The sequence below is a fragment of the Hyperolius riggenbachi genome, chromosome 4 (genome assembly GCF_040937935.1).
Source record: "Hyperolius riggenbachi isolate aHypRig1 chromosome 4, aHypRig1.pri, whole genome shotgun sequence".
Classification (NCBI taxonomy): Eukaryota; Metazoa; Chordata; class Amphibia; order Anura; family Hyperoliidae; genus Hyperolius; species Hyperolius riggenbachi.
In genome coordinates, this window is record NC_090649.1 from 444,865,456 (window position 1) to 444,882,153 (window position 16,698).

The following is a 16,698-nucleotide window of genomic DNA, read 5'->3' on the forward strand; positions in this document are numbered from 1 at the left end:
TTGTGCAAAGTTTGAGACCGATACCATTAACCGTGTAAGAATGGCTGCAGTTTACATTTTCCCAGTGAAATTTGTATTTGTCTCTGCCCACTTTTGGTTATGGGGATAAAAAGTATCCTATATGTTATTCCAGGTAATGTACTATGTGTGTGCCAAATTTCATTCAAATACGTTCAGCCCTTTCGCATTTATAAATATTAGTGAGATTTATATAGCACTGACATCTTCTGCAGGACAATCCTATCCTACTGTTGTCATAGTCTGGTGTTCTACTATATTATTATTATTATGTATTTATGTGCTGACATCTTCTGCAGCTCTTTACAGAGTACATAGTCATGTCACTGACTGTCCTCAGAGGTGCCGCAATCTAATCCCTACCATAGCCATATGTTAATTGTATTCTAGGGACAATTGATGGGGAATTCAATTAAATGTATCTGTTTATTTTTGGGATGTGGGTGGAAACTGGAGTGCCCAGAGGAAACCCAAGCAGGCTTGGGGAGAACATACAAACTCCATGCAGATAGTGCCCTGGCTGGTATTAGAAACTAGGTCCCAGCACTGCAAGGCGAGAGCACTAACCTCTACACTACTGTGCCATGCTGAGCTTTGGCTTTAGTTGTTTGAGCCACACACCTGCAACAAGCATGCAGCCAGTGGAGTCGCATCAGAGTCACAGCATCTGATCTGTATACTTATTCTGGGCCAGTGACTTATAGTATCAGAGGCAGAGCATCAGCACAGATGTCAACAACTGGCATGGATTACTAGAGAATGAAGATAGCAGCCTTTGTATTTCTCTCTTTTAATGTTCCCTTTATCAGTTTATATTATAAAAGATAAACTTTAACCTTTGTCACATTCGCTGTATTTTACAATCCGAAAATGATATAATAATGTGAAATCTTTGAAATCGTGGTCATGTCCGTTCATTCAAGGCACTACGATTGGCTCTGTGCACACTTGTTCCCCTTCAATCGCCGCCACGTAAATGCCGCCAGGAACGAGTGGTGGGTGCACGCACCCGCCAAAGTAACACTGGACTTGTATAAGCGTCCAGTTAGACTTAAAGGAGTTATCGGGGAAAATAATAAAAATAAGCTTTACTCACCTGGAGCTTTCTCCAGCCCCTTGCAGCCGACTGTCAGTTCCGCTCGCCGCCGCTGTCCCGCTCTCGCCGCTCGGTATTCAGGCCGGCTGCGGGGTCGGCCTTACTGTGGCTGCGCGAAGCGCCGCTGTCAATCATGGCCACGTGGGCCCCGGCGAACTGCAAGGGGAGTCGGCTGCAAGGGGCTGGAGAAAGCCCCAGTTGAGTAAAGTTTTTATTTTTATTATATTCCCTGATAACTCCTTTAAGTAGCTTCTATCTGGGCAACTATAGTCGTCCAGATAAAAGTGGATAAACACTAAAAACCTGTTTTTCAAACTGTTTCATTCAGCTGAGAGAATAAAACATTTAGCCTACTTTTTAACAACATAACATAAAACTCTGGGATTAAAAAAAAAAAAAAAAAGTCATATTTAGTAGATACAATTATTTCCTCAGTTTATTTTCCTGTTTGCATTAAGGTAACTGAAGTGATAGGTATATGGAGGCTGCCTGCCATCCTTTTAAACCATACCAGTTGCCTGGCAGCCCTGCTGGTCTAATTGGCTGCAGTAGAGTCTAAATCAAACCAGAAACAAGCATGAAGCTAGTCTTGTCAAATTTGACAAACATGTCAAACACCTGATCTGCTGCATGCTTGTTCAGGGTCTATGGCTAAAAGTATTAGAGGCAGAGGATCAGCAGGACAGACAGGCAACTGGTATTGCTTAAAAGAACATAACTATGGTAGCCTCCAAGTACTTCTCACTTCATTTGTCCTTAATCTCTTCTTGGTTTTCCAGCCAACAGCTTATGAAGAAGTGGACTGGTTCCCAGAATGCAGTACAGAGATCCCAGATGCTGATGAGCTGGAAGATTGGATGACCATGGGCAAGGTAGGGTAATGACTGGTGACAGTGTAACAGGATGCGATTGGATGCCTGAGGTGGTATTTTTAATGACCAGCACAGGTCATCCTTCATGAAGAGTCCTTCATTTATTTGGACTGAATGGTGCTTAGGATCATAGGTGTTTGGCCTGAGTGATGCAGAGGATTATGGGTATTTGGCCTGAGTGGTGCAGAGGATTATAGGTGTTTGGCCTGAGTGGTGCAGAGCATTATAGGTGTTTGGCCTGAGTGGTGCAGAGGATTATAGGTGTTTGGCCTGAGTGATGCAGAGGATTATGGGTATTTGGCCTGAGTGGTGCAGAGGATTATAGGTGTTTGGCCTGAGTGGTGCAGAGGATTATAGGTGTTTGGCCTGAGTGGTGCAGAGGATGATGGGTATTTGGCCTGAGTGGTGCAGAGGATTATGGGTATTTGGCCTGAGTGGTGCAGAGGATTATGGGTATTTGGCCTGAGTGGTGCAGAGGATTATAGGTGTTTGGCCTGAGTGGTGCAGAGGATTATGGGTATTTGGCCTGAGTGGTTCAAAGGACTGTAGGTTGATGCTCTGTGCTGCCATCTTGTGTTGCAGAGGAAATTGATCATTGATGACGAGACAGAGTTCTGCAGAGATAATCTTCTGACGAGCCTCTTGGAGTGTAAGGTAAGCCAGCACCTCCCTCCCGCTTTATCCTAAACATCAAGATTATGAAGACCTGTCCTTCATGCACTACACTAAGCCCCACCACCAACTGCTTAATGCCAGATTGTCATTGGTCAGTAGAGGTCCTCAAGGGCTGAGCTCCTCACACATTTTTGGAACAGCTCAAATTCATTGATGGGAGTGAAACAGGAAAGGTGCGCTTCGTCATGTAGAACACATTTCTCAGTTTATCCTAAACACAGATAAAGGTAATCCAATAACCCTTCCTATGAAAGAACTCAAGGATTCCACTTCGCTAAACTGCAATGTTGTCTTTATTCACATGCGTGGACTTCTGGCATCCGATCGCATAAGAGGATTTATATCCAAACTCACCGACACCAGAAGTGAAGTAATCTATTGTCTACGCTACTATTATAGTCATTATGACATCTTCCTTGGGTGTAGTCTTAGGTGCTGTCATCTGACCTGTGTAGACCAATCATCTCAGCACATCGCATGCTACTGTCCGCATTCCTTTCTAGGGTTCCCCCTTTCTGCAGTTGCCTCCTGTCCTATCATAATGTAGGTTTCCTTCTTTGCACACGTTTCCTTATTTGCACACGGTTTCTTCTGCAGACATCCTCTGTTTCTGTATGATATCATCATATTGGCATGTCCTGTAAAAATAAGATACTCTGAACAGTAACCAGCTCTAACAAATGTTACATAGTACCTGTTTTGGCTTCATACTAAATTAATGTATAATTCTTAAAGCTATAGCATTACAAAGATAAAAACGTCCACATTACTGGCCTGGATATGGCCCTTGAGGACTGGAGTTCAACACCTGTCCCCAGTTTTGAAAATCTATTAACCCCTCGCACTCTTAGGGATAACAGTTGTGCCTGGATGAGTGAATCTGTGAATGCATTTGTTTGAACATTTGCATGCGAGAGTGCGAGGGGTTAATAGATTTTCGCTGTTTTCTAGCCACACCCCCTTCAGCACCTTCCTTTCCTTAATAACTTTTATAATGTGCCTGGATATATGTATTTTTTTCTTGTTACTGTCCCAGTTTTGGGTGGGCAGATGCTTCTTGTTTTACATCTTATTAGTAATTTCTAGGCTTCTGCTTGCCTGTCACACCCTCCCTGTCAGGCCTCTCTTCATCCCGCTGTTCTTGCCGTTTCTTGCAGAGCGCATTTGATGAGCTGGAGGGGGAGGAGATGCGGAGGGCCAGGACACGCTCTAATCCCTATGAGACCATCCGAGGGGTCTTCTTCCTGAACAGGTGATCTCTCTCCCGTATCTCCTGGCTTACACTTTAGCAGCTTCCTTACTATTGTACAAAGTTAAAGGGAACCAAAGACGGACGTATGTTGAAAATGTAAAAAAGATGTTATACATACCTGGGGCGTTCCAGCCCCATAAGCTTGGATTGCTCCCACGCCGCCGTCCTCCGCTGCCTCTATCGTCTGTACCGGGTCCCGTTAATTTCGGACGCGGTCAGTCTTTCGCATGCACAGGGGCTCCCTCCGGCTCTGTACGCATGCGCCTGTGCAGTACGGAGGGAACGCACTACGCTTGCGTCGACTGGCCAAAATGACGGGACCGGGTACCGGCGGACAGAGGCAGAGGAGAAAGGCGGCGTGGTAGCGATCCAGGCTGATGGGGCTGGAGGAAGCCCCAGGTATGTATAAATGTTATTTTTTCATCTCTGGTTCTCTTTAAGGCACAGGCTTGCTTTTTTTTTTTTTTTTTTTAAATATCCTTTTAAACAACCATTATTTTAAATTGATTATGCATAAAAACAGGGTTAGTTCAAAGACAACCGTAGATGTTGCGGTATAAAAAAATAAGTTTTCTGCTATACCAATTCATAGATTTTTACCTCCTACGCAATCTCCAGGTAAATCCCTGACACATCGTCAGTCTGAAGCCACACACCCTCAAAAGAGGCTGGCAGTCAGAACAGAGGTGTGACTTAAGCTGACGCAGCAATCATTCTCTCGTTTCTGTCCATGTGATGAAAGGAGAGTCTGGGAAAGAACTGGGGCTTACAAGTATTTCCAACCTTTTTTATTGTGTCACTAATCGCACCATATTATACTGAGGTAAGAGGAGGGTGACTTCATAGAGGGCTGAGTAGAGTATACTCTGACTATACGCAGCACCAGGAGGGAGGAAAGGGGGCATTGTCTTTAGGTAAAATCTGCGGTTAATGTGTATTTGCTGGGATATGTATTGAATTTTGGAAGTTCTTGTAGAATTATTGTGTTCCTTTCATATATTTTATAGGGCATTCCTCAAGTCAAATTTTTGTTTTTGTTTTAATACTCTAATTCCCTATAAACCAAACAAGCCTCGCCCACAGCTTTTCAGAGTGCCTTGGCATTTTCAGACAGTAGCAAGGGCTCATGGGAGCTCAGTCTGGGCAGGAGGAGGGGGAGGTGTTACTAGCCATTGATTTCAGAGGCAGAGGGGAGGAAGGAGGAGGAGAGGGGACTGAATTTACACACAGGCAAGCTGATCTCCATCTCCAGCCCTTAGCCTGTGACAAACAGAACATGGCTGCCCTCATTGTATCACAAGAATAAATAATCATAAACTTTTGAAACTTTCACAGCTAGATATGCTGTGTAAACTATCTAAACTTTAGATAAGATATGTAGACAAGTTACTTGTTATAGTTAGTTTTTCATCTCGGATCCGCTTTAAAGCAGACCTGAACTCCGAACTTCCTCTCTTCTCTAAGATACGCAACAGAAAACATTAATTTTTTTACAGCTGGTACAAATCCTGAAATAAATCTACAGTGTGTCTACCTCCTACTTTGATTGAAGCAGACAGCCTGTAGTGTGGATCGGGGGTGGAGGTGCTAAAGCTGCGCAGCCGCACTCGCGTCTATGCGTACTGCGCAACCGCGGCAACCTCCGGCAGCCATTTTTGAGAAGGCATGACAGCCCTACCCGGCTGTGGGGTCGGGAGCCGGCCCGGGGGGAGATTAAGCAGCGGGGACCCGGCGGAACTGCACGGAGGGCGTGGATGTCGTCCTCCGTGCATTCAAAATTCATGCAGGCACACAATTTTTTTTTCTTTTTTACATTTGGCCTCGTAAGTCCTTTAAAACTTACATAATATATTTATTTTAAAGGGAATCTGAAGTGAAAATAAACTTATAATATGATGTGTATGTGTAGTACTGCTAAGAAAAAAAACATTAGCACAGATATGAGTCTCATATTGTTTCAGGTACAGGAAGAGTCAAGGTGGCCATACACTGGCCCGATTCGCGCCCGTTTCGACAGCAGATTCGAACCTGGGATCGAATCTGCTGCCAATCGTTCGCGCTAAACGCACCCGCCAATCCGATTTCCTCCCGAAATCGGATTGGTCCGTCGATTGCGCCGTGCGGGAAATTACCCTCGATCGCCCGCGGGTAGGGAGCGCGCCGCTAGCAGCGGCCGATCCGATCAGGTATACATTACCTGACGCTGGCTCCCGGGCGTCTTCTCCGCGTCTTCTCCGCACTGCACACGCTCCATCCCGGCGCTTCCTGTCACTGCAGTGACCAGGAAGTTCAAATAGAGGGCGCTCTATTTGAACTTCCTGGTCACGGAGTGACACAGGAAGCGCCGGGATGGAGCGGGTGCAGCGTGGAGAAGATGCGGAGAAGATGCCCGGGAGCCAGCGTCAGGTAATGTATGCGCGCGGGGGGGGGGGGGGGGTGGGGGGGTTAGGGGGGGGGACAGGCGGCAGCGGCGGCTCCACAGATTGTGATCGGTTTCAGGCTGAAATCGATTCACAATCTGTTTGCAGTAAAGGCAGCCATACGATCCCTCTCTGATCAGATTCAATCAGATAGGGATCTGTCAGCTGGTCGATCTAATGGCAAATCGACCAGTGTATGGCTACCTTTAAGAAACTTCAGTTATCTATGCAAAACAGCTTCTGTGAGCTCTGCAACAGCCCTGTCTTTTGAAGCTCTTATCTCAATTGTCTCTTATTGTTTCTTCCTGTTTGTTTTTTTTTGCAGAGAAAAGTTCAAAGGGTCACTGCTCTGTGAAATCATTTAAAATGCTGATTATATTATGGAAACTGCAATGGAATGATGCAATGTTATAAACAAAAAGCTATATACCTGAAAATAAAAATATGACACTATTTTCTTTGCTACCAATGTTCTATTAATGATCAGTATTACACAACCAATTCATTATATCCTACAAGTTCCTGACATATCAGTGTGTGACCCTCTCTACATTTTACTTCCAGGGCGGCCATGAAGATGGCGAATATCGATCACGTGTTTGATTACATGTTTACCAATCCTAAGGATTCTCAGGGGGTGAGATTTTCATTGCTTTCTCTGCTTGCGTGAGGCCTGAGTAGCTGCAACGGCATAGCACTGCGGCGGCTGCTCCACCCCACTCTTGGCAGCCTTTCAAAATAAGCTTGTGGGATTCTCGAATTCGGAGCCGTGCCAAATATCAGACGTTCAACAAGATGTAAAAAGCAACACCCATCGTTTCCTGGCTGCGGAGCCAGCTTGCGGTTACGCAATTCATTCCTTTATGTTCCTGAGAGCCAGGCTCCCTTCCAGAACGGCTTGTTTACTCCACACCTCCGGCTATTTAACTTACAATCTTATAATTGGATTAATTTCCTATGTAGTAGCACCATCCTCTTATGTAGCACAATGAGTGGGTGCTATAGATACACAAGTAATTAAAGAAACATCCCATAACACAAATACATGCTGGAAAATGGCACTCTGTCCAGACGCCAAGCCTAACATAATTGTACGTACCCACTGTTAGTTCGGACAATTTTTGATATTTAAGATAAATAGATAATTAAAATAATGGTATTATTGCTGCTTCAGGGCATAAATAGTACCATTAACAGGATAAATATTTAAAACAAAGCACAGTTTTTGGAATTTCAGCCTGCTATTGCTGAAACTATCTGTCCTGGTATTGGTCTTCTGGATACCTTCTGTTGGGACGGCCTAAGGAGGGTACAATGCATCCGGCTTTTTGCGTTAAGGACCTTTATTGTGGAAAAAGTGTTACATTTTTAAATGCATATACTGTATTTCAAATGTAGATTCTCCCAGAGTTCAAGTGCATGGGAACCACTTAAAGCGGACCTGAACTCAGAATTTGAAAACAGGGCATAGCAAACCATGTAAAAAAACTGTAGGCAAAAACAGTGCAATTACTGTACAAAAATATGTAAAAAAGACTCTATAATTACAATAAATCGATAAACCCCACCCCCCTGTAACATAGCTGTCGGCAATGCTCGGCAAGCTCAGCTGCAAAGGTCTCTGGGAGACCTCCTTCTGCTGTCTGAAAATCCGCCTACCAAGACACTGCGTCATCAGGAGGCGCCTCCAGTGCGATAAACATGACAGCCTCAGCACAGACAGCTGAGGGAGGTGAGAGCCAGCAGAACAGTGGAGAGAAGGGAACAAGGGATATCGGACACTGGAGGAAGCAAGAGAGGTACAGCCAGCTGGGGAGGAGAGATGAGTCAGCAGCGAGGGGCCAGCGATGTCATCACTTCAGCGGAACAGCAGCACTACACAGTAGCCTGGGGAGGCATGTGCCCCCCCTCACAGCAAGAAGCCTCTCAGGACGCAGAACACACAGCTATATAGTCACAGTGAGCACACAGCACCACGCTCTGCTGTGTGAATGGGTGTGCTGCCCTCCCCCCTCTCTCCCGTAGCAGAGTGCAGTCCATCTGAAAAGGGTCTCTGACACATTTCCCCAGCCAACATTCTCCACAGTTCACCGATCAGCAGCCAGCAGGAGAGGGGGAACTGCTGTAACATCTGCTGAGTGAGAAGATTAGGACCTCTGAACTAATGCGAGTCCTGCACACTCCCACTGCTCCTCAGTGCTCTCATTATGTCGCTGCATGCTTCTTGCAGCCTCATCTGTGTCCTGGACGTCTAATCGCTACATGATATGCTGATCATAATTACTGATTAGTAGTGCAAGGGCAGTCAGTTGTTGTGGAGTCTGGCATATGGATGAGAATAATAGCTTTATGCTTTACAATGACATGACTGTCCTCAAAGGAGCTCACAATCTAATCCTACCATAATCCTAGTGTAATGTCCTGCCATATTATTATGTATTTATATAGCACTGACATCTCCTGCAGCACATTACAGAGTACATAGTCATGTCACTGACTGTCCACAGAGGAGCTCACAATCTAATCCTACCATAGTCATAGTCTGATGTCCTACCATATTATTATTATGTATTTATATAGTACTGACATCTCCTGCAGCACATTACAGAGTACATAATCATGTCACTGACGGTCCTCAAAGGAGCTCACAATCTAATCCTGCCATAATCCTAGTGTAATGTCCTGCCATATTATTATGTATTTATATAGCACTGACATCTCCTGCAGCACGTTACAGAGTACATAGTCATGTCACTGACTGTCCTCAGAGGAGCTCACAATCTAATCCTGCCATAGTCATAGTCTGTGGGAAGCTCCACTCAAGTCTTCTTGCTGGCCAGTTCTCCAAACAGCTGTGACCTCTGTAGCCGCAGCAAGTTCTCTACTTCACGAAATATAGACCATGCTGTGTCTACACAGGTCACATTGGTTTGAGAGACTGAAGAAAAGGAGCCTCTGGTAATGGGTGCAGCAGGGGTGCAGAGCTGGGAACTCAGGTACACAGACATCTCACCACCTGAGCCCCTGAGAGATAGAAGAATCCAGCAGGGGGAGGGGCCTCTGGTAATGGGTGCAGCAGGGGTGCAGAGCTGGGAACTCAGGTGCACAGAGATCCCACCACCAGAGCCCTGAGAGATAGAGGAATCCAGCAGGGGGAGGGAAGCCTCTGGTAATAGCTGCAGCAGGTGTGCAGAGCTGGGAACTCAGGTGCACAGAGATCTCACCACCAGAGATCCTGAGAGATAGGAGAATCCAGCAGGGGGAGGGGAGCCTCTGGTAATGGGTGCAGCAGGGGTGCAGAGCTGGGAACCCAGATGCAGAGAGATCTCACCACCAGAGACCCTGAGAGATAGAAGAATCCAGCAGGGGGAGGGGAGCCTCTGGTAATAGCTGCAGCAGGGGTGCAGAGCTGGGAACTCGGATGCACAGAGATCTCACCACCCGAGCCCCTGAGAGATAGAAGAATCCAGCAGGGGGAGGGGAGCCTCTGGTAATAACTGCAGCAGGGGTGCAGAGCTGGGAACTCAGATGCACAGAGATCTCACCACCAGAGCCCCTGAGAGATAGAAGAATCCAGCAGGGGAGGAGCCTCTGGTAATAACTGCAGCAGGGGTGCAGAGCTGGGAACTCAGATGCACAGAGATCTCACCACCCGAGCCCCTGAGAGATAGAAGAATCCAGCAGGGGAGGAGCCTCTGGTAATGGGTGCAGCAGGGGTGCAGAGCTGGGAACCCAGATGCAGAGAGATCTCACCACCAGAGACCCTGAGAGATTGAAGAATCCAGCAGGTACGAGGAGAGCCACTGGTAATGGGTGCAGCAGGGGTGCATAGCTGGGAACTTGGGTGCACAGAGATCTCACCACCAGAGACCCTGAGAGATAGAAGAATCCAGCAGGAGGAGGGGAGTCACTGGTAATGGGTGCAGCAGGTTTGCAGAGCTGGGAACTCAGGCGCACAGAGGTCTCACCACTAGAGACCCTGAGAGATAAACTAATCGGGGGGGGGGGGGGGGGGGGGCTGCCTCTGGTAATGGGTGCAGCAGATGGGCAGAGCTGGGATGATCCTCATACACACTAAGAGGTTTGGCACTTCACAGTGTAAAAAAGACTGAACAGGTTTTTTCAAAAAAAAAAAAATCATAAATATGTTTCACTGTTAATGCTTCACTCTTTATAAAACTGACCAAATGTCCACTAAAAAAATGACAGCACGCATATGCTTCACTGATATTACTTCACTCTTGCCAATTTCAGGAAAAATGTTTTTTTTGCCAAAAAGCAACCATTTTAGATACACAATCGCCCCCTCTCGTTATCAGTTCACATACACACTAAGGCTCCCTGCACACTGCAAATCCGCTTTCCGATTCCATTTCAGATTCCGATTTTCAATTCAGATTTTCCCTGAATACATTCAACAGAATAAACGGATCAAAAAACGCAGCATGCAGTACAGATTAAAAATCGGAATCGGATATAAAAACTGATTAAAAATCGGAATCGGAAGCAGTGTGCAGGGAGCCTAAGAGAGGTTTGGCGCTTCACAGTGTAAAAAGGACTGAACAAGTTTTTCCCCCAAAAAAACATGAATATATATATGCTTCACTGTTAATGCTTCACTCTATATAAAACTAAACAAATGTCCACTAAAAACATATAACTGTCCTTTTTACACTGTGAAGCGCCAAACCTCTCTTAGTGTGTATGTGAACTGATAACTAAAGGGGGCATTTGTGTATCTAAAAGGGTTGCTTTTCAGCAAAAAACGATTTTCCTGAAATTAGCAATTGAAGTAATATCAGTGAAGCATATGCGTGCCGGTCATATTTTTTTAGTGGACATTTGGTCAGTTTTATAAAGAGTGAAGCATTGACAGTGAAGCATATATATTTATGATTTTTGGGGGGAAAAGCCTGTTCAGTCTTTTTTATACTGTGAAGTGCCAAACCTCTCTTAGTGTGTATTAGAGCTCGGATGATCCCCAACCTGAATCACGAGTGATTCAAATGGGGCTTAATTAGTCCATGCGCTATGTACTGGTAGGAGAGGGGGGGCTTGCAGGGGGTGGTAAAATAAGAGGGGATTCCATCTGTCAAGCTACCTACAGGGGACGACAAGGGCGGCTGGATGATGTAAGAGAGGATTCCCCCTGCGTGACACCTACGAGGAGGAGAAGGAGGGTTGAGGGTGTTTGACATAGGAGCGGATTCCCTCTGCAATGTGACCCCCCCCCCCCCCCCCCCCCCCCCCACCTCTGCCGGACAGGATACGAAAGGGGAGAGCTGCATGACTACAGGACATGATATGGGATCTGGCACAAAACGAATGGGAAGAGCTGCAGGACTACAGGATGACAACACAAGATCTCACACTGCAGGAGGCATAGTTAGAGAGAAAAATAATACTTTATCAAGGTGTGTGCCAGTACAGTGCAGGGCAGCAGCAGAAGCCACAGCTGTCAGTTTCCTGTAACAGGGCGACTGATGATGACCTCATGACATTGGGCTGTAAATCTCATTCTGTGGGCGTGAATGGGCATGTCTAACTCCAACTGTAACACCGCCCACAGAATCAGATACTGCACCTCCCATGGAGTGAGAGCTGCAAAATGGAGGGATAGAGCTCTAAGATGGAGCCTGCCATTCTCTTTTATTCATAGTTGTATTGCACAAATATATCTACTTTTATATTGCCCTTCACAAGTGTTTTGTGTCTAATCATTAATTTCAAAGGGATAAGGAGGCTCAATTTAGTGACTTTTTTTCAGTTCAGTTCCTCTTTAAAAAAAATGAACCAGTTACTTGAGAGGGAAGGCTCTGGGTTCTATAGAGCAGTGTTCCCCAACCCTGTCCTCAAGGCCCACCAACAGTGCATGTTTTGTGGAAATCCACAGAGGTAGTTAATCAGCCTCTGCTGAGACACTAATTTCCCCACCTGTGCATGTCTGTGGTTTTCTACAAAACATGCACTGTTGGTGGGCCTTGAGGACAGGGTTGGGGAACACTGCTTAGAGCCTTTCCCGCACCATTCTGCACCCTGCGTTCCAGTGCTGGATCCCCCGGTAGCAGTAATGGACCAGATGGGTCCAATACTGCTTCCTGCCGCCGAAGGAGTCTTCGGAAAGTCTTTGGGAGCCCGAGTACTCCTGAAGACAGGCAGCTCTGTACAAAGCCTTCCCTCTCCTTAGGGTAAGTATCTGGTTCATTTTTATTTTTTTATTTTTTATAAATTTAAATGCACTATAAATTATTTTTCCTATGGTGCTTTCACTTACGGTAGGCAGTGAAAAGCTGACAGATTTTGGACTTGTCTATCTCCTCATGGGGGATTCTCAGTATTATTACTTTTATGCTTTACAAAAGCACTCCCTGGAAAGGATCCATTCAAAGATGTCAGTCAGCTTCCCTACTCATTTGCACACTATTTTGGAAGTGGGACACTCAGTTTTCCTGAACTGCCATTCAGGAAAAATATCTGAAATCCTGAGAATCCTCCATGAGAAGATGGACGTTTCACTATCTGCTGTAAGTGACAACAACATGGTAAAGAGGTAATTTATAGTGTGTTTTACTCTGAAAGAAATCTGCATTTAATATGTATGTATTTGAAATTTTACAGTTTTTAGTAGTAGTTGTCCCTTTAAATATCCATTGTGCCAGAGCTTTAACTTAACTAGATTCTCGACCGAGATGTTTCTATGTGACTCTTTTAGCAAACTAGCATTTATCAGCTTTAGGCCGGTTTTGGGGGGTACCAAATAACTTCACATGTTTTTGGGTTGTGGAAGGAACCTGAAATTCCCAGAGAATACCCACACAAACACAGTAAGAACCTACCAATCCCATGGCGATTGTGTCCTGGCCCAGGTCTGAATCCAGCGCTGCTTACCACCATCCCTCCATGCCCCCAGCACTTCCCAGTTCTAGTAGCTGTGCCAGTGTTGTGTGTATAAGCTGCCTTTACTATCATCTCTCCTCTTCTCCAGCGGCCGATAGTGCGGGATAAGGACTCGGAGCTGCTGTACTTTGCTGATGTCTGTGCTGGCCCGGGGGGCTTCTCCGAGTACATCTTGTGGAGGAGGAAGTGGCACGCCAAGGGTTTCGGCATGACCCTGAAGGGACCCAACGACTTCAAACTGGAGGACTTTTACTCCGCCTCCAGCGAGCTCTTTGAGCCGTACTATGGTAATTCTCCCACTTTTAATAGTCCGCTCCTGTTTTCAGATGCATTCAGAAGCTTTCTCTCACATCCGCTGCTGTGTTAACAGGGATAAGCAGCTTTCCCTAGGCATTGTATTGGTGTTACAAACCACTACCCTTCTTAAAGGAAACTGAAGTGAGAGGTATATGGAGGCTGCCATCTTTATTTCCTTTTAAGCAATACCAGTTGCCTGGCAGTGCTGATCCTCTGCCCCTAATACTTTTAGCCATAGACCCTGAACAAGCATGCATCACATCGGTGTTTCTGACATTATTAATGAACATGAACGGACCAATGTGAATGGATCCTATTCCTTTGCAAAGAATCGCTTCCGTTTAGTTCCAATAAACAGAACGTTTTTATTTGCAGTGTGGTCCAAACCTCACAGCAGTGTCTGCCAGGCCCAGATCAAAGCAGAAAATGATCATCATAGTGGAGCCGTATGATGAGCCCCTCCCCTTTCCGTTCCTTTCTCCCCCATCACCCCCTCGTAATGTTGAAATGATCTCTTCTCTGTCCCCCCAGGTGAAGGAGGAGTGGACGGCGATGGGGACGTCACTCGCCCAGAAAACATCACTGCTTTCCGCAACTTTGTGCTGGACAATACGGACCACAAAGGCGTGCACTTCATGATGGCCGATGGGGTACGTCCTGATCTGAGTTACAGCTTGTTTGTGAATAACCAGTGACGTGGCAGAAGTCCCAGCAGAGGAAATAACCCGTAATAAAGTTCAGCACTTTCACTTCCTGCATACCAGGCCTTCTGGAGTAGTTAATGTTCAGAGTATTGTGCTATAAAGCTGAACTGCAGTCACCACATATACTACATGTGAAATAAGTGTATGAGATCTATCCCCTTTTCCTGATCACATGATCATCCTCCTAATAAATTGTTCTACGCAGGCAGGAGGGAAGGTGACACCACTGACAGTCGTACAGTATAGCGGTGTCACTGGCCACAGTAAACATAACCTTTCAGTCATTTCATGCTGAGATTAGGGACAGAATCCACTGCTGGTTCTGTTAAAACACTTTATGCCTCAGACCAGAGGTGTCAAACGAAAAATACAAAGTGGGCCGAAACTGAACACTGGCCTAGTCGCGGGCCAACCTCAATGTCTACTGACCACCTCCCTCCCTTATAAAGTTCCCTGGTGTCTAATGGCCCCCCTCCAACCCCTATACAGTTCCCGGTGTCTAGTGATCCCGCCCCCTATAAAGTTCTCTGGTGTCTGGTGCCCCCTCCCCCACCCTTCCCTATAGAGCTCCCTAGTGCTTAGTGCTTTTCCCCTACCTCCTGCATATGGCTTCCCTTATGTTCTAGGGCTTTATACCCAATATAGCTTCCCTGGTGGTCTACAGTGGGCTAAACATAATGCAAAGTGGGGAAACCACTTGGGGGCCAAATTTAATGGCACTGAGGGCCAGATTTGCCCCGTGGGCCGGAGTTTGACGTGTACTTTAGACAGTAAATGGTGATTTTGAGGATTTGTGTCTCTGTGTGTGATGTAAGCAGAGATGGTCAGTGTGATGATGATAATCCTGGCTTGTATGCAGATTTAAAGTACACCTGTAGGGGACAAAAAGTGCCTCTTGGGGTACTCGCCTCAATAGAGTGAAGCCTCTGGATGATCCATGGCTTCCCCCATTCTCCTCTGCCTACCTGTTCCAGCGATGTGTCCCTTGAAAGATCTGCGCAGGCTTCGGGAGTCTCAGTGCTGGAACGGCCTGGTGGATGAGGACAGGGGAAACCTCTGGAAGGGGTACATGTGAAAAAACCATGGACGTTTGGCCACCCAAAAATAGCCGATAAGAGAATATTTGTGATAATGACTATAGTAGAATATTGATAATAGATACCAATTTTTTTGCTTCATCGTACTCTGTTCTGACAGTGAACCCTCCCTTTACCAATGCCCAAACTTACCCACTCTCCCTGGACGCCTAACCTTAACCACATTCCACCCACACCTAATTTTCACCCCCCTCCCCCCCCACAGCTAACGTTAACTGACCTCATGTCTAAGCTTAAAGGAAAACTGTAGTAAGAATATGGAGGCTGCCATATTTTTCTTTTTAAACAATACCAGTTTCATGGCAGTCCTGCTGATTTGTTTGGCTGCAGTACTGTCTGAACATCACCAGAAACAAGCATGCAGCTAATCTTCTCAGATTTGACAATGTCTGGAACACCTGATCTGCTGCATGCTTGTTCAGGGTCTCTGGCTAAAAGTATTAGAGGCAGAGGGTCAGCAGGACAGCCAGGCAATTGGTATTTCTTAAAAGGAAATTAATATGGCAGCTTTCATATCCCTCTCGCTATTATTTTCCTTTAACTGCCCCTCCCACGCAGCTAGCCATAAGGCCCCCCGCCTAAATTTCCCCAACATTGCCAGTATTTAAGTGAGCGCCTATGGCGGTGCTCAAACTTCCGCTGATCCGGGCGCCCAAGCTTCCCTCTCCTGAAGTCAGTAACTTTTCACATTTAGAAGCTCACAGGTTTACTTTAATGGAAATAGTATCAGCGTGGAATTGCACCACTTCCTGTTCCGAGCTGCATACAGTTTGCCGGAGTGTTTGGCATCTGATTGTCACTTGCTAGTGGCGAGCTGCTTTACTGATGTGCGTGTCTTGCAGGGCTTCTCGGTGGAAGGTCAGGAGAACATCCAGGAAATTCTCAGTAAACAACTCCTCCTCTGCCAGTGCCTGATCGGCCTCTCTGTCATCCGGACAGGTGAGTTAACCCCCCACCCCTCCCTTGTGATTTCTGCCATTCTTTCCAGGCAACAACCCAACGCACCAGATTCCTGCCCTCTGGTGGGGGCGGGGCTTAATGTCACATACAACAGTGTTATACTGATCTACAGTTCTGGGTGTGGGCAACTGGAGAAGAGGCTGCAATGTAAAGTTTTGAGTTGTTAAAGGACACCTGCAGTGAGAGGGGGGGGGGGGGATATAGAGGCGGCTATATTTATTTCCTTTTACACAATACCGGTTGACTGGCTGTCTTGCTGCCTCTAATGCTTTTAGCCATAGACCCTGCACAAGCATGCAGATCAGCTGCTCTGACTGAAGTCTAACTGCATTTGCCGTATGCTTGTTTCAGGTGTGTGGTTCAGACTCTACTGATGCAGGATGCCAGGCAACTGGTATTGTTTAAATGGA

General features: G+C 46.2%; 1 protein-coding gene across 1 annotated transcript in view; it reads left to right on the top strand.

The window, feature by feature from the left end:
• CMTR1 (cap methyltransferase 1) overlaps nt 1-16,698 on the top strand; it is a 96,220-nt gene that overhangs the window by 33,234 nt on the left and 46,288 nt on the right. The window contains exons 6-12 of the mRNA XM_068232681.1: nt 1,894-1,986; nt 2,569-2,640; nt 3,819-3,913; nt 6,898-6,970; nt 13,319-13,517; nt 14,059-14,177; nt 16,171-16,267. Of these exons, the coding sequence (XP_068088782.1) occupies nt 1,894-1,986; nt 2,569-2,640; nt 3,819-3,913; nt 6,898-6,970; nt 13,319-13,517; nt 14,059-14,177; nt 16,171-16,267 (748 nt within the window). The remainder of the gene's footprint in view (nt 1-1,893; nt 1,987-2,568; nt 2,641-3,818; nt 3,914-6,897; nt 6,971-13,318; nt 13,518-14,058; nt 14,178-16,170; nt 16,268-16,698) is intronic.